Genomic DNA, 18,806 nt, shown 5'->3' on the forward strand with positions numbered 1-18,806 from the left:
TGAAATCGAGGGAAGGTCTTCTAAGACCGTTTTCTCGTAGCAGCACGGGATCTGGTAGCTGCCCTCACTGACCCAAAAAGAAAATCCACCCTGTATTAGTTAGTGTGGTTCAAATCTTGGAAATGGCATTTGAGCCACTTTCGGATTTCCGATTGAGTTGAAATTTTGGATACGTATGCAAATCGGATGACAATGCAATCGGGTGACAAAAATGACTAATAACTAGTTTTTTGCCAAAAACTTATTCCCTATTCCAATATCTTATACTGATAGGGTATGCCCATTATAGGGGGCCCATTACTGGATCCACGTCCATTACCGGGGTTCCATTACTGGAGCTTTGGTGTCCATGACTGGAGAAAAAAAACATACTTTTAATTTATTAATTATATGGAAACTAACTGCAGTATCTTTGATACAACACGCCTGAAACATAAAAGAAGGATAGGATATTCATCTTTTAACAAGCTAAGCGGTAGAACTTTTACATGTATCAGGGAAATATCACAAATACTCCAAATTTCCTCTTAAATGTCCCATGACTGGTGCCGTTACTATATAGGTAAGTACCTATTATGGAAAGCGTTCCTTTTCTCATACGTAAAGTGAGTGGTATTGGGAAAATAGCGATTCATTTTTAACAAACGATACAGTTTAATAGCAACGAATCGTTCCGTCGCCGTCAATAAGTCGGGAAGGCTGCATTCCCATCGGTGGGCCGAGAGGGCGAGTAGAGAGCTCTTGGGTGAACCAGCGGAACGTGAACTCATCACCAGTCTATATACCTACTGCTGGGTACACGAAGGTCACCTAAAAGCCTGCTCTCATTGCACCCGAAAAAGTAAAATGTCAGTGGCACAAGCCAGGATTTCATTCAACACTTACCCAAACGCTTAATACGAAAAAAATGCACGGCAGACCTGATGATCTATGTAAATACTGTGAATTTTGAGATTAGGATACCTATCTGCATCTCTGTTGCCCCAATAAAATAAGAGCTATAAAGAAACAGCTAGATCACCATAGACTGGTCCTAAAGCCCTCGACTTGCCCCATTTAGCAAGCGTTTGCCTTTGCACCCGCACAAGGCAATAACTTCACGGCCCATAGGGCCCGCAACGGCCGAGATGTTTAAACTTGCCAAGCGGAATTTGTTTACTGTACAACCACTTTACAAAGATCCCCCAGTCCTACCGGGTAGGATAAAGATAGAATTTTGCTTCTCATGTACTATGTTCTTAAGTACCTAGTATTTTAGTTTACATGAAATGAAACCAAAGCTATAGGTACCTACTTAGGTATACTTGTGACTAGTTTTTGGCAAAGCAGCTATGGCTATCCGAATCAGACAGACGATTTTTTCCAAAACCGCCTTTAATTTAAATTCTGAACTTGAACTCTGCTCTGGCCAATGATCATGCACGACCTGGACGGTCCAGCTGACTGGGCTCTGTGGCTGCTTATAGTAGTTGACAGACGGGATAAAGATTTTCATTTTATGCGCTAAAGCATATATATAAACCTATTTATGCAGGCACATTGTTATCTTGAAGTTGGTTGCAACAATACAGTCGGATCAACCTACGCTGGCCAGTTCGGGAAGTGGGTCCATCAAAACAAGGACATTACACGCTTATTTATCGTCTTGAATCGGCCACTAAATAACGACAGCTCTAACTCTGAATATTGGTGCATAGTGTACCAGGATAGAGAAATATTAGGTGTACATTGATGGCCAGGGAACATCAGAAGATGCACACACGTGCATAGGTATTTTATGAAATTTTGCTCGATTTGAAAACTACCTTTTGGCCGCCGGACCTCAAATAGTGATATCGATGTCTTAATTGATGGTAAAAAAATGCTGTTAAATGACTAAAGATGTGATTCCACCCTAAACTTAATACCTACTGGTATTGTAGTTGTAACCTACTATAGGACTTATAATAAGAAATAACCACTCATCAAGACATGGTTATGTGTGCCATCTATGGTTATTTCCTCAAACTGAAACGTTTGCGTCGGTGGCGACCTCGTGTCGACTATGCCATCAGTGGCGCCACTCTGCGTCGTCCTCTGTAAACGCTAAGCGCTGTTCTTCTTGGCTGGCATTGTTGGTCGAGAATCTAACGAACCGATAATAACTTCGTCGTCTTAAACGAACCGCTTTCAATATGGCTTCATCCCACATAGGTAGAAGAGGCAACACTAATCTACGAATCTTGAAATAGGTGAAATATGCGAAGTGACAATTAACCTTGCTTCAAGCGAATAAATTTGGCGTGTGAATGACACATTGAGTAGCACCTAATTCAATATGAAGGTTTTGTTGGTTACTTTTTACCGGTTGGTACCTAGTTTGAAACACAGTGCAGTGTCCAACATTAGTATTATAGTAGCTGCCTATTTAAATCGCTCGCTACGCTTAAGATTCGAAGTATAGTCCTCGACCACGTCTAGGCTCTTGCACTAACATTTACATTAATAGGGATGGAGAGGTGGAGTAGATCAAAAATCAAGTTAAATAAAACAGGTACATTTTATTGAAAAAAATATGTACACAGCAAAACAAATAAATAATCTTATGTTGTATATTAGTCTATAAAACATTAATTCTCATTGAAATAAAATACTATACATAACTACAGTAAGATTATGTACATAATACCATCTCGCGGGAGGCTCCGACTATTAATATAATAAACATTTCCCATTCAACATTAAATACATGTCGGCATCTGAAGTGACATTTCTTATTTCAAAAAGTGGAATCTCTAAGGTTAAAATACGATATTATAAAAAACAGTAAGTAAGCTATGAGATAATTCCTTGATATATAATTTTATCGGACATGTTTAGAAATCACAAATTAATTTTGCACATTGATAATAATCTAACAATGACTATCCATAACAAATTACCTATCAAGTGGATCCATGGTATGACATGACCTACCTATAGTTAACATTAATCTACCTAGAGTTTTAAAAAACCTTTCATTATATTACTTCAATGTGTTTAAAAAGCATTTTAGAAATGTTTTAACATAATCTCCCTTGCACCACAAAACAAATACTTATAAATTAAGCGACACTTACAGTGATATCTTATGTTACGTTAACTCAAGAGGATGACAAGGTTAGGTAAGGATATGTGTTCATTGTGATGCCATGTAAGTATTGTGGGTGAGATACCTACAGTCCTGGGCGTGCGACAAGGCCGCAGCTGCCAATGGAACCTTGAGCATTTAACCTTTTCGACGCCGTGTCAAACACAAAAGCTGTCACGCTGACGCCACGTCACCGAAGTGTCAAAACTGAAATTGAACTTTATGCGTGTGCACGTAGGGCTATGTTGCTCTGTCGTATGTGACCGATTAATCGGTCTTTGGCGTTGAACCTACGGTGCGGATATATCGGTCATTGGCGTCCAAAAGGTTAAGCTACGGGTGGATTCGTTCAAATAATTGTAATGCCGTTTCAAGTGACTATCTTTCTTCCTCAACTGCTCTAAATAATTAATTAGAAAAATCAAGACCTTGTTTCAGACCATGATTATAAAAAAATAATTACATGAAAGAGATCAGCAAGAACTTGTAAGTATGGGAAACTTAATAAAGTTATCGTTTATAATAAGTGTATAGTAGCAAAATTAACACGTGCAGTCGTATGTATTCATTTGGGTATCAAAATACCCCTATTTTGGTGTTATAAAATATTTTAAAGACAGGAAACATGTAAAGTTTTTATTAAAATTGAATATTGAGGCATGGTACCACGAAACAACGAAGGTTGTGTAATATGTAAAATGTGGCGTGTTCAAAAGAAATCAAACGACTCTCAATAACTATCACTCGAGCTTAACAAACGTGAGGCCATCAACGCAAACAAATTGTAAATCATAATAATGTACTGTACTTACTCAATATGTAACCGAAACAATGTTGATCGCGTCAACAAACGCAGGCCAGTGTTATTGTCAATTACCTCGTCTATAAAATCTACATTTAATATGCTCAATATTTTGACTAGAAATCATGTTTCACTTATTACTTTCTAACAACACACATAAAAATTTACACGGTATATAGCGATTTACTTTCTTATTAATTTACAGTAGGTACACTAAACTTGTACAATACATCGATGACAGGGGTGTACTCATAGTATTATTATTGTTGATATCGAAGATTACTAGACGAACCTAGTCGTGGCTTACTCTAGCCTAGCGGCCGTGGTTCACAACCACTGCTGCTCTACACATACCTACGTTTTATTTTTACTTTAATAAATCACTTTCATATAGGTAATTGTTAAGTAAATACCAAAATATAGATAATTTTCATGCCAGGAACTCTTTCTTTCTGTCCAAATTTAGTTCAATCCAACATACTATACTCTCAAATAAAAGTATTTCAACAAAGAGATTACAAGGATATATACAATATTTATTAATAAAGGTACGGAATGGTAGATAATCTCTGGTTAGTAATAACACTCTAGACACGTCGAAAACAAAAATCGTACAGATACCATTTGTACAATCACAACATAATTTTACTAACTATTCCTACACATTGATGACATTGACTATGTGATGTATTTAAGAAGTATATACTAAATTGTAGACATACAAATCTATTACATACTTGGAAGCCTAAACGGTAACGTTCGACTTCCGCGGTTTGACATCTGTCGGGTTTACCACCTACCAATATTTTCTTGTCATCGGACATTATATAGGTCTACAGCAGTGGTTCCTAACCTAGGGGTAATTACCCCCGTGGGGGTAAAACTGGTATTTTACGGGGGTAAATAAGCTAACCTAATATAACAATACAACAAACGTACACGTTTTATTTTTTATTACCATTGGGAGGAGGGGTAAAATCAGGTTCCCTAGTTAGTCATAGGGGTAACCGGACTGAAAAGGTTAGGAACCACTGGTCTACAGTCAAATCGGGGCAATCTTTTGTATTTTATCATATCCTAGGAGAAACTTTTACAGCTCGAAGTATGCCCGCACAAGTAATAAAATAAATGTGATGTTTCATATGTCATCGCGAGAAGCGCTGGTGGCCTAGCGGTAAGAGCGTGCGACTTGCAATCCGGAGGTCGCGGGTTCGAACCCCGGCTCGTACCAATAAGTTTTTCGGAACTTATGTACGAAATATCATTTGATATTTACCAGTCGCTTTTCGGTGGCTCAGGACCGCTTCGGCCTCAGTTTCATTTCGTCATCTCCATAAATCGTCCACAGTGCCATGTCGTCAGCCTACAATTCCTAAATCGTCACCTTCCTAACTTGCCTACTTTCTGATATCGTCAATACCCCATTTTGTCTAAATTCCTATTTTGACCATAGTGCCAACTCGTCCAATATCTGATATCGTCAATATACCATTTTTGTCTACGTTCCTATTTCGACCAAAGTGCCAACTCGTCCGCGTTCTTTTATTTGAATTGAGAATGTAGAATTAATACTGATTGTCACTTAAACTGTCAGAAGCAGCACACATTTTATTCAAATAAAATATTTTTTCTAGCTCAATAGGTATCTAAGAAAGACAGATAAATAGGTAGTTACAAGTGTTTTTTTTTTCAGAGATGGACAACGAATATAGCCAATCAATACTACTTGGATTTGTAGAGGAAGCTTATCAAGCTGAAACACAAGAGTTTTTCAGGTTGAGATCAACCGATTCTACACCTGACCTGTACGTACATCGTGGCACACAAACACTATGTAGTTGACGAGTTGGCACTGTGGTCTAAATAGGAATGTTGACGAGTAAGCACTATGGACGAATTAGGAGTGTTGACGAATCGGCACTGTAGTCTAATTAGGAATATAACCAAGTTACTACAGTGGCCCACGTAAGAAAGCGGGCGAGATAAGAAAGTGACGATATAGGAATGCTGGCGAATCGGAACAGTAGACCAAATGCGAATGAGAACTACTTAAGAAGTTGCCGAAATGAAACTGAGGCCGAAGCGGTCCTGAGCCTTTTCGGTGAAGGAAAACATCGTGAGGAAACCGGACTAATCCCAATACGGGCCTAGTTTACCCTCTGGGTTGGAAGGTTTGATGGCAGTCGCTTTCGTAAAAACTAGTGCCCACGCCAATTACTTGGATTAGTTGCCAAGCGGACCCCAGGCTCCCATGAGCCGTGGCAAAATGCCGGGACAACGCGAGGAAGATGATGATGTTTCATATGTCATCGCGAGCTCCGCAGTCGGGTGTCGGGCTTGGCGCCGGCCGCTTTCCCCTTCCTGTGCTTGTCGCGGCTGCGCGGCCGCTCGGGCCGGCGCCGCGGCCCGGCCGGCGACGGGGGCCCCGACGCCGGGGCGGACTCGCTCTTCTTGTCCAGCTCGGCCATCGCCTCTTGGATCGCGTTCTCGAGCAGCGTGTTTAGTTTTCTACTCCTGTTTCGATACATAAAATAGTTATTCGATATTTGTCGACACGCGAGAAAAGTCGAGGGGCATATTCGGCACGTTAAACTCGCGAAATCTTTTGGGTTGGGTTAATTTTACATTTATCAAAATCACACAGTTAAATTTAAAAGCGTAGCGCTCGAGCACTCGGTACTAGTATTCCGCTTTCATTCATTTTGACGGTGTCAACGTGCACGACTGGGCATTCGGATAGGAGCTTCATTATAATCGCGTAACCATTTAAAAATAATAAAGGCCCCGGGACGAAATTTACACATAATTTTTAATGCCCGGCGAGACCGAAACGCGCGGACTAAGAAGCGAGATACTAATAACGGTATACAATGAAACGGAGACAAAATTTATCTAACGCCGTCGACCCCGCTCAACCCTTTCAACGCCAAGGACACGAATATAGGCATCGAGCCACGTTAACGACAGCGCACGCGGCGGTCTCAACAATCGTTCCGCATATCGTCGGGGATAGTGCAATACCGCGTAACTAAAGAAGTCGATAAAGTTCTAAATTCAAACAATGTAACAAAGAAATTGGTCCTTACTGCATTTGCTAGTTACGCGGTATTGCACTATCCCCGAAGATATCGAGTATGGTCGTTGATTCGTGTCGTTGACGGTGCAAGGGTTCCAACTCCTCGTATCCTGTCGACTCACTTCCGATGCTTGGTGCGCGCGGCGTGGTGCGCCTCGAGCCCCTCGCTGAGCGTGAGCAGCGCGCGCACGGGCAGCAGCGCGGCGGGCCGCTCGGCGCCGAACCAGCGCACCAGCCAGCGGCCGTCGGCCGCGCGGCGCCGCAGCTTGCCGGGCCACGACGCGTACCCCTTCACCGGGCCCCACACCAACTCTCCGACCGCGAACGACCGCCCTGCCTCCGAGCCGTCCGATTCCTCCCCGCTCTTGTTATCTACCGATATCATAGACTAGGAATCCTCTAGACTGAGTTTAGAGCAATTATTTTATGAAACCGATGCTGCCAAAAATACGGGGGTGCGGGAGGACGAGGTGAGCGAATCCCGTGCCGTGATTGGTCCGTTCGAAGATACGGACCAATCACGGCACGGGATTGACTCGAAGATGGAGTAAAACTACCGTATAAGTGGCAGAGGGGGTAGCATTACTATGCTCAGTCTAGAGGATGTCTTGTCTGTGACCGATATTGTCACAGTTTAGCCCGCGTTCGTCCGTCCCCGCTCGCCCGACACCATTACGTCGACTAGTTTTATACATGCGAGAAGGTGCGACGTGGATATTGACAAAATTACGTTACACATTAATAGTCCATTCGATAGAAGTGTGGTGCTAACTTTACACAATTTGATAAGGTGAATATGAGAGAATATTTTAGATCAGAAGTGGTCACAAGAATGTCAGTGTTAGATACATTTGCAGCAACATAGTCTTATACAGTAAGTAATCGGATTTTCAATCACAGTAGAACAGTGCAGTAGAACGATTATTGAAAAATGTGCAAGTCCCAACAGTGACGTTTTATTCGATTAATTCGATCCGACTAAGTTTTTTTTATATCACATCGGTGGCAAACAAGCATTGTTTGATTGTCCGCTTGATGTTAAGTTAAACAGACATAAATTTTAAAACTTAAACAGCCGTTGTAATCCTTAAAAATATGTACTTTCTTTGCGACGTGAAGTGAATATATCTTAATACAAATTCCATTCTTCAATAAATAATATACAACTTTCAATTAATATTGCACGACCAACTCAACTGCCATGCCACTGATCAATTAAAAATCCGAATTTGTAACACTTCCAGTAATTAAATCACAAGTGCAAACTTACAGACAAGTTACATCTAGTTTGTTATGGTACTGTTTATTTTTTCTACCTTAACACAAACAGAATAAAGCCGATATTTAAAACACGCGGTACAACACACTAAGGTTTTAAAATTATCGTGTAAAGATAGAAAATCAATGTATAAACACCATCTGTTAATCACAAACTAGAGGTAACAATAGGTACAATAGGTGAAGCAGATTTGTAATTTACATTTTCCCACACCAAAGAAGAACAATAGTAATATGAAAATTGTGCTTTACTTACAATGATGAACAGATGAAATGATGATGGCTTTACAATGATGCGTTAGTAATGGGATCCCAATCTGTGAGCCAATTTTGTTACTTGTTCGAGTGTGGTGCAATGGAAAGCGACAGAAAGCCGGGTGGGAACGTTGGACGCTGCACGTCGCTTATGTTCTGATTAGTTTCCAGTACACCCTCTATTAACAGCTGTATCTTGTATTAACCCAACCAAAAGAAAACCAATGACCAATACAGTATCGCATTATGTAGAAGCTGAAATATACCAATACACGTCAGTATGTATTATCAACAAACGTCTATTATACACGTGGTGTCCACCAATATCGGGTACGTAGGCGTCAGTCAATCCAAATCCAATACAAGACACAACATAATGATCAATTTGGAATTTTGTTAGCTGTGACCAAAGCGTGAGATGGTTCCGGACAAATTAGTAAACTGAGGCAACGGTTTTTGTTTCAAATTGTTAACAAGTTAATTTGAAAGCCCTTTTTACATGTAATTTGTTTTGATTATTTGTTTTAGTTTCCAATTTATTTACAGTGCAAATAATTGATAGACTGAAAAGTGATGGATAATAAATAATTAGTAATAAGGGAAACATTTGCAATTAAGATGTATGTTGTTGGACACTTTCATATTCGCGAAAAAGGGCTTCAAGATCTCATTTAAATAGAGTCACAAGTGTTGCCGAGACTCAAGCTGATGGATATAATATCTAAGAATTGGATTGTATAGTTGAATTAGCCAAGGATCGTAAGCGTAGCGAGAAAGGATATACACAGAACAGAAAGTACTACTTACCATTCCCAGAACCTAGACTGTGTCTGTCAAATACTTTCTGGATGGCGGAAGAATCGGAACTGGTTCCGGAGGGTGGGAAGTGCCTGACTTGCTTGTCGGGGGAGGCTAGTCCAATGTCATAGTCCTCCTTGGGTAGACCGTGGACCATTCCGTATGTGGTTCGCATCATTTTGTCGGTTCTGTAAGAGGAACCGTCCCCGAAGTCGTTTTTCCTCTTGTAGGTGTGCGTGCGCTCGTAATAGTTGGTGGTTAGGGGCATGAGATTCTGCTGGTTGGCGGGCGGGGAGACGTTCTGGTTGTAATGCATTTCGGTGGACTCCACGGGGTTATGGTTGCGGTTCTGTCGCATGAGCGGCAAGTTTGACATTACATCTGGAAATGCAACATGTTCTTGTGTAGGTAATTGTAATATAATTGTATATAAAGTAATTCGTAAGTATGTACGGTTAGTCATCAAGCATCTACGATGTTTTAAAATTAGGTCTCTATTAAATTATTGCAGCCACGTCACGCCGAAACCTACTTTCAGTTTCCTAAGCATCAATTATCGAAATATGCGACGATTTGGCAGGACCAGTTCTACCACGCTAAGGTTTCATGCTAAATACTACGTCAAGTATGGCGCTCCTATGAAAAGCTTTTTTTTTTTTTGTTGTCGATGTGGGAATGCTGTTACGCATCGTCCCCCTGGCCCCGACGTCGGCCCATAATGGGGGGTATGTGGGACTCTCACCTCCCAGCTCTTTTCAGTAATGAAATAAGGGGAGGAGCCTACCCACTAAACCCACACCGGCGTTTCCCACAATATGCCGTTTGGGGAGGCGTCCTGGGATCGCGAACATTCTACCAGGACGGTAATGAAAAAAGGGGAGGAGCCTACCCACTAAACCCACACCGGCGTTTCCCACAATATGCCGTTTGGGGAGGCGTCCTGGGATCGCGAACAATCTACCAGGACGGTAATGAAAAAAGGGGAGGAGCCTACCCACTAAACCCACACCGGCGTTTCCCACAATATGCCGTTTGGGGAGGCGTCCTGGGATCGCGAACAATCTACCAGGACGGTAATGAAAAAAGGGGAGGAGCCTACCCACTAAACCCACACCGGCGTTTCCCACAATATGCCGTTTGGGGAGGCGTCCTGGGATCGCGAACAATCTACCAGGACGGTAATGAAAAAAGGGGAGGAGCCTACCCACTAAACCCACACCGGCGTTTCCCACAATATGCCGTTTGGGGAGGCGTCCTGGGATCGCGAACAATCTACCAGGACGGTAATGAAAAAAGGGGAGGAGCCTACCCACTAAACCCACACCGGCGTTTCCCCTCCTATGAAAAGCTTAGCGTGGGTGGAGTTTAGAGGATTTATGGTGATCTTACTTTGCGCATCGGTGTCGGGGCTGAAGTCGGGCCCGGGAGCCGGCCACACGTGGGACTCGGCCATGTCCTGCTCGCTGCTCGACACGCACTGCACCATCGCCTGGAATCACAAGCGTTTGATTATATATAAAACATTCAGATGTTATTTCTTTGACCAAAGATTAGGACAGTGATACAGAAGCAGAAGTGTTGATCGGTATACCGAGTCGGTTTGAAAGGAGATCCGGCAAGCGAGCTAATTAATACAGGTATGGACAATGATTATTTAGGCTCGTCGTTCAGATTCGACCTCGAACTTACGAAGGCCGCAGTGTAAAAAGAATACAGGGGACCGATAACTTTGACGTGTACCGAGCTACTAACAATGGCGAACGTGTGCAGCTCGGCTTCGTCGAATGACTGTATTGTCACAAAATAGATACAGTACAGAAATCAACCTACATACAAAGTGCGCTCGAGCAACGCACACATAGACACTGCTCACGGACACGATATCTCGGACCGGTTGGGACCAGTGCGAGCGCGAGTGCCATCCGCTTGAGACACGCGTCTGTGAACTTTTTTGTGCAATAATGGAGAAACAAAAAAAAGTTATTATAACTGTTCAGTGGACGGTTGTTTGAATTCAACATAAAACGATGAATTGTCTTTTTTAAGCTACCAGTGGTTTCAGAGAGGTAAGTAAATATCTGCTTGTATTTCGATGGTTCGTTTTAACGTTAAACAGAACAGTTAGGTAGGTAGGTACCTATGCACCCCGCCCCGGCCACTACTAGATACGAGTGCCACTATCACGTTACTACGATAGTTTTTTGTGCATAAATCATAGTTGACAACCTTAGAGCGACCGCCGAGCGTAGGTATGAAAAGTGAAGTACATACATGTGATTGACTTCTGTACTGTATCTATTTTGTGGTATTGTTTTATAGAGTGTGGTAAGGCAGGGTGCGCGTGTGTGTGTGTATGACTCACCGAGGCGGCGGGGTCGTCGGGTTCGGCGGTGGTGGTGTCGGGGCGGGACGGGTAGCGCGGCTCGCGCGCGGGGTCTGCGGGCGAGTGCGTGGTGGTGTCTGGCGGCGAGCCCGCGCCGCCGCCGCCGCCGCCCGGCGACTTGCGCGCCAGCAGCGTCTGCGTCGACACCGAGTGCGCGCGCTCCGGCGCCGAGGGACCGAGCCGGCCCGAGCCCGGGAACTTCTCCTTCTCGGGCGACGGCGGCGGCTCCGAGTTGCGCTTCTGGACTTGCTTCGAGGCGAGCAGCACGTTCGGGTCGATGCTCAACCGCGAGCCGCCGCCGAGCGCGAGCGACGAGTGCGTCTGGGAGTTGGACACGAGCGTCGTCTGCTGCTGGACTATGGTGGTGTTCTGCTGGACGAACGTGTTGGCCCTGTTGGTCGGCGCGAGCGACCGCTTCGGCGACAGCGGCACCATCAGCGTCTGCCCCATCTGGTTCGTCTGGATGAACTCCTGCTGGACGTTCCCGGGCCGGACCTGCTGCGAGTTGAAGGCGACGCTCGTCGGGCTCAGGTTGGCGAGGAGCGGGCTGAGCTGCCCGTTGAAGTTGGGGCCGTTCATCACGACCTGGCCGTTGGGGGAGAGGAACTGCGCGCCGGGGCTGTGCTGCGACTGTATGATCTTTCCCTGTTGATTCTGCGCCCTGATGACGACCCCCCCGTTCGCGCCGGCGGCAAAAACGCCAGGGTTCTGCACCGGGGTCAAAACGTTTTGTCCGTTAACGGTTTGCAGCTGGAGCTGCATCGGCATTCCGTTGGAGTTGTCCTGTATGATCGTCCCGTCCGCGGTCATCACCATCCCGCCGATATTTGGCACTATGAACTGCTGGAACGCGGGGAAGTTGGGCATCACGTTGCTCGCGTTGTTTATTAAGTTCACCGGCTGAAGTAAGTTGATCTGTTGCGACGGGGACGTGTTGGCTATGATTTGTTGAGATCCGAAATTGCTCGAGTTGCCTTGGCCGTTCATGACTATGTGAGCGGGGGTGCCCGACTTGCCGGGCACGATCGTTAACGCTTGCAGCATGGGTGCCGGCGAAATATTGTTGTTGGGCGACAGCTGAAATCCTCTCGGTGAGAACTGCGGGCTGGAGCTCTGCTGCGGCGAGGTGTGATGCACCATAATGTTCGAGTTTTGTTGGGGCGCCGTTATTTGTAGGACGTTAGTTATGCTCGCGCTAGTCTTCTTTTTCTTATTTCTCTTCTTCAAGCTCTCGGGCGACAACATGGCGACGCCCGGCATGAAGCCGGGGCCACCTTTGCTGACGTCTATTTGGCGCGGGCTCTCGTCGGGAGACTGGCCGGGGACCAGCCCGCCGGCGACGATCTGAGGCAGCATCGTGTTGGGCTGCACCACCTGCCCGTCCACCGCCATCATGGGGGGTTGTATCACGAACGGCGTCGGCAGAGTGTTGACGACGACCTGGTTGACGACTGGCGGGCCGGCCGCCGGCACGAGTTGCGCGACGGAGGCGGCGACATTAGTACTCGAGCCCTGTATGGGCGAGGCCACCGTCGTCGGCTTCGGCGGCGGCGGCGGCATTTGATTATTCGAGACGATGATCTGTCCGGTCGACGATATCAAGATCTGGCCGGGCGTCGTGGGCGGGCACGGTCTCCTATTCATTTGTATAGGCGTCGTCGAGCCGCCAGTTTCAGGTTTCGCGGGCCCGTTGCCGATAACGTTCTGCACCATCTCCAGAGGCGACTTCGATATCATGTTTTGCGCCGTCGTGCCCGCTATGTGCAGGGGGTAGCTGGTCGGTAGGTTTACTGAATTTATGAACGGATCCGGCTGGTTGTTCGGTATCGCGTATGTGGTGGCCAAGTTAACGCTGGGCGGCGGCGGCGGTCTAATAAAGTTTATCTGAGACGCGTTGATGGAGGTCGTGGCGGTGTTGGCTTTGCCGGCTAAAACGGAAGTTATCGTGTCTCTCGTGACCGAGAAGCCGCTCGCCATAGTCGTGACAAAACTTTGCACGTAACACGATTGTACGAGCGAATGTGCAGGTCCGCCACCTAAGTGCGGGGGCGGACAGTAGCCCGGCATGGAATTCTCCATCCTCTTCCTCGACTCTACCCTAAATATCTCCTGCGGGAGTTTCAACCCGGGCTTGACGCCGACCATTGATATGTTGTCCACTTCCATGAGATTTTTATTAACGTTGTGGTTCGATATGAAATGCATCATCTGAGTTCCTGTGATAGATTGGGAGGCGGGCGGGCCCGGGGAGTGGTAGTGGTAGGCCTGGCCGCCGGGCGTGGGGGGGTTGCTGCCGTCTCTGTAGGAGTAGGCCGGGCTCTGTACGGGGAATGTGCAGTTGGGGGTGAACTGGGAGCCGCCGCTGCCGTTACTGTGGGGAGTGTCCGTGTTGCGGGAGCTGTTGGAGGAGGTGGGGGAAGGTTCGGGCAGGGGGAGTTTCTCGGAGGGCGAGCCGTTGCTGGTGCTGACGGTGCCGGCCTGGATGGGCTGGGTGTCGTGCGCGGGGCTGCGCTCGAGGAAGGTGGAGGAGGAGACGGGGTTGTCGTCGAAGTGGCTGGGGCTGGGCGCGAGGCGCGCGTCGCCGCGGTTGCCGTCTATCTCCATCTTGTACATGTTGTGCTTCATGTATTTTACTCGCATCTGGTTCTCGGAGAAGTCTGCGCCGTTCCCCTTGTACACGTTGCATCCCTTGCAGCACTGTGCGCCGTCCGGGGTTTTATCGGATAGCACGCTGCTGTCGGGGGTGTTGTTGGGGGAGGGGGACGCGTTCGGGACCATGTTGCTTCTGTAGACGTTCATGTCGCACGATTTATTTAATGTCTTAAACGATTTATCCGGCTGGTTGTTAGGGTAGCAGATGTTGGCGTTCTCGTACTGGCCGCCGTCGAAGGAGGAGTTGATGCCGACTTGTCTGGAAATCGTGTTGTTGAGCAGCACCGTCTGTTGCGCCAGGTAGCCGTTGGGGTCGTCCATGAAGGACGGCACGCTGTGGCCGGACGTGTCCTCGCACGATTTTCCTTTAGATTCCTGGACGAGCCGCATGCCATTGTTGAACGATATTATTTTATTTTCGGTGGCGTTGTTCTTCTTTTTGGAGCCCTTGTTGTTTTTCAACTTTTTCTTGCTCATTTCGGCGTGCGGCCACTGCTGGCTCATCATGTTGTAATGCTGAGGCAGCGGAGGAACGCGAGGGCACATGGCCGGGTTCATGGCATCATTGTTGACGAAGTTACTCTTAACAGCCGAGGCGTCATCTGACATGTTCATGGGTGGGTCCTCGTAGTCCATGTTGTCTAACCTTGGAGGTTTGGGGCTGGGACTCGACATGGGGTTGGGCGCGGCGTCGGTCCTCTTGACTTGCCAGGGCGGCGTCTTGGCCGGGTTGGTCTTGACTACGGCGCCGTTCTGTATCACCAGCTGGCCCTGCGCCACGTACTGGTTCTGCGCGTGAAGCTTGTTTTGGTTCGCGGACTCCGCCAGTTGCGTTCTATAACCCTTCATGGCCATCTCTATCTGCTTTTGGTTCTGCTGTATGAACAGCTGCTGCTGCTCGTTGATCTTCTGCATGACCTCGGGCGTCAGCGGCTGGTTGAGCCCGCAGAATATTTGCGACTCGTCCTCCTTCGCCGGCGGTCTCTGCGGCGGTAAACTCTGCTCCTTCTTTTCCTCTTTCCGTTCCCGGCTCGGCTGCATCACGCCCGCAACGTTTTTATAGTTGGGATGTTTGTTGTAGCCGGTGTTGACGCCTATGATCTGGCCGTTAGTGCCTAATACGGGCATGCCGACGTTGAGAGGATTTTGAATGCCGGGGGGTTGGTTTTGTTTCGCGGGGTCGAGGGTTTCCTGCTGCTGCGTGATCCAGCCGCTGCTGACGGTGAGGTAGTGCGAGGGGCGCTGCACGTGGTCGTGCTTGTCGTCGTGCGGGGCGGGGGCGGGGGCGGGGGCGGTGGCGGGGGCGGGGTAGGGCGGCGGGGGCGCGGCGCCGCGCGCACCCGCGAGCCCGGGCGACACGGTGCGGCTGTGCTCGGTCTCGTGGGCCTGAAAGCGAGAATGACATAAAACATTTCAAAAACTGAATGTCTTCTCCGTAAGTACACGGATCGATGATGTTCCGGTCATTTGGGACGCGTGCGCGGAGCCGATGCTAACGCGAGGAGCTCCACTCGACAATTTAATGAAATGTAAGAGATATAGCGTAGTTGGCCGAAAGGGATTGGGTGAAAGGCTATATGATAACGACCGTGCCCAGCTAATAAAACTGTAAGTATCCAATTTTATCAATATTCTTGTTTTTGTTGATGAATCAAACACATTTTTCCTGATATCATGCCTTAGCCTTATCGCTCACATTTCATTAAAAACTAAAATTCTGGTGACTTGTTAGATTTTCATTAAAAAAATGTTCATTAAATTACTTACTTAACATTACCTTCTATGCTAATGATACGTTATCATATCACAACCGTTGAATCTAAACATACAAACTAAATTTCAAGTTCATCTATGATTTGTCGATTTCGTTAAAAAAATGTAACGTCACACGAGGGGGTGAGGGGTTTTGCAAATGTTACCGAGTGTGACAATGCGGGGGGGGTAAAAAAACCTAGAAATTCGTGAGATGTAATTAATGGATGTCCCCTTCCTATCCTGAAAAAACAGTATTGCACCTCCGAAAAGCTGTCATTTATATCTAATTCCTAATAATGAGAGAAAGTCGACCAATTCAAGCCAGGCGGTAGGCAATGTGGGATGTTTTTACGGTTCATTTAAGAATAACGAACAAGGTGACGGTAAAGAAAAGAAAAACATACATTACAAGGTTCATATGTTGTTAATTACTGCATGTTAGCATAATAATGATCATTCAGGTCATTGTATAAAGTTTAATCATATCTTGGAAAACAGAAAACAAAAAACTTTGTGAATGCTTACTAATGGAGTATTAGAGCGTTTCCACATTGTCTGATCCGATAATGTAGCATACGATTACAAAGAAGCAAAAACCGGCCAAGTGCGAGTCGGACTCGCGCACGGAGGGTTCCGGACCATCAACAAAAAATAGAGCAAAAAAATCGTGTTTGTTGTATGGGAGCCCCCCTTAAATATTTATTTTATTTTATTTTTAGTATTTGTTGTTATAGCGGCAACAGAGATACATCATTTGTGAAAATTTCAACTATCTAGCTATCGCGGTTCATGAGATACAGCCTGGTGACAAACGGACGGACGGACAGCGAAGTCTTAGTAATAGGGTCCCGTTTTTTACTCTTTGGGCACGGAACCCTAAAAAGTGCCCTTTTTATGCATTTAATTACGCTTTTAACGCAAAAATAAAATGACTTGTTAGGGCATTTTCTGGCAGCTGTTTTTCTCCAAAGGTCATCCGACATCCGACATCGGAACGGACAATGTGAAAACACTCTTATCTCTATTCAAATACCTTTCACTTTACAAAGTACAACATTGTTGCAAGTCAAGTACATAAAGTCGTACACCAACAAATACAAAACAAGATCATAATCTTATAAAATCATTGCCAAGGTCTGAACGGAAATGGAATCGCAAAATATTCATAATAGACAGTAAAGGCTGGCAGCGGGCCGGCACTTATTGCCGCTATGAATACTTAATGTGGTGCACACTTTGATCTCGGGGAGGGCGCTTTCTGCAACTACATATGCTGATATACGAAACAAAGAGAAGGAAACTATGATCTTAAAGGTAGGTTTGCTGAAGTATTCTTGTTTTCGCCAACTATTTTGTATAGTCACCAGCAGCGACGGTATACGGACGGACTATATATAGACTAAGCTCTCTCAATACCAATAATGTATCCTCCTAAAAAGCTCATCAAGCTTCTTTGTAAATAAGTGTCAATCATATGGGCTGCCATATGATTGACACTTATTTGACACATATCACTGAAAGATATCCCTTCTCCAAATACGAGTATACCCCGGCCGCAGCTTTGAATATTACCCAATACACCATTCCCGTTATAAAAGTTTCAATTGATCAATATAAGTTTTAATTGGCTAAAATAAAATTCTACATGTCAATTCTCTTACGCGGTATTACAATATTTGACGTTGTCAATGTTGTCATTTTTGAGCTCTAGTCAGACTCCTATAGTTATTCTAGTTCGTCGCGTGGGACTATGTCCCATACCCACTTGTGAGAGGGTTGCTACCCAGCGGTGAAACGTGTAAGAAACTTCTTCGTCTCGTTATTTTAAAATTTTGGTAGGCGACCTTTTCCGTAATCGCTGAACTAAGACTGTGAGATATGCCTTAAATGCATGACAGAAATGGCAGGCATCGAGGCGGAATGAATGAACTATGCACAGGGAATAGAGTGCGCGTTGAAGTGCGAGTAAGACGAACGCACCAGAAACTGGGACACACTCATTCTCAAAATCGGGAAGTTTTGCTCTATACAAATTTATTGCCGAACGAGCGCGAATCACGAGCGAACTGTCTCCGTTTCAGTTTGTCTGTCTGGTCGGGTCTGGTCGTCTGTCCGTCAGCCTGTCAAATCGTTTATTCCGTTTTTTGATATTTTTCAAAATGGCGTATTTCGACTCGTAAGTATACATTTCTGAACACGCCTGAATCAGCCTGTATCAAACCTACTCGAAAACTAATCATACATGGTACGCGCGCTCAACTCCAGTGATCAATTATGAATAATGTATAAAAGTGAAGTATGTGTATAAGAACTGGAGTGCATACTTTGTAGTCCGCGAGGGGCCGCTCGCGCTGCACCATGAGCTGCGACACGCTCATGTTCGGGAACGCTCGCTTCTTCATCTTCTTTTTCAGGGCGTTCAACTCCGTACCCACTGCTGAAACATACAAGAAAATATTGATAAATATTTTTGTTATAAATATTCATATGTAATTGATTACTGATTATGTATACCTACTGTAAACAAACTGTCGTAATTCCGGTGACTCGTTAGCTTAACATGTCCTACAAATTCGTCAGAACCAAGTTTAGAACCAACATTTAAACAATAAACTCATTAAAATACAGCTGGGCCAAACTTTTAAATCTAGCCCCTTCTTTGTTAGTAAACTGCGCCACCAGTCCACACCAAAGCTCC

The 18,806-nt window shown here is 45.6% G+C and overlaps 1 protein-coding gene across 1 annotated transcript in view; it reads right to left on the bottom strand.

Annotated features, from left to right (window-relative positions):
• Positions 1–6,217: 6,217 nt before the first annotated feature.
• The window catches only part of LOC134649767 (uncharacterized), an 82,750-nt gene continuing 70,161 nt past the window's right edge, over positions 6,218–18,806 (bottom strand). Inside the window, exons 4-9 of the mRNA XM_063504597.1 lie at positions 18,433–18,545; positions 11,681–15,739; positions 10,708–10,807; positions 9,328–9,699; positions 7,110–7,359; positions 6,218–6,425 (exon numbers count right to left, since the gene is read on the bottom strand). Coding sequence (XP_063360667.1) covers positions 6,218–6,425; positions 7,110–7,359; positions 9,328–9,699; positions 10,708–10,807; positions 11,681–15,739; positions 18,433–18,545 — 5,102 coding nt within the window. The remainder of the gene's footprint in view (positions 6,426–7,109; positions 7,360–9,327; positions 9,700–10,707; positions 10,808–11,680; positions 15,740–18,432; positions 18,546–18,806) is intronic.

Source organism: Cydia amplana, chromosome 7 (assembly GCF_948474715.1).
Source record: "Cydia amplana chromosome 7, ilCydAmpl1.1, whole genome shotgun sequence".
NCBI classification, from domain to species: domain Eukaryota; kingdom Metazoa; phylum Arthropoda; class Insecta; order Lepidoptera; family Tortricidae; genus Cydia; species Cydia amplana.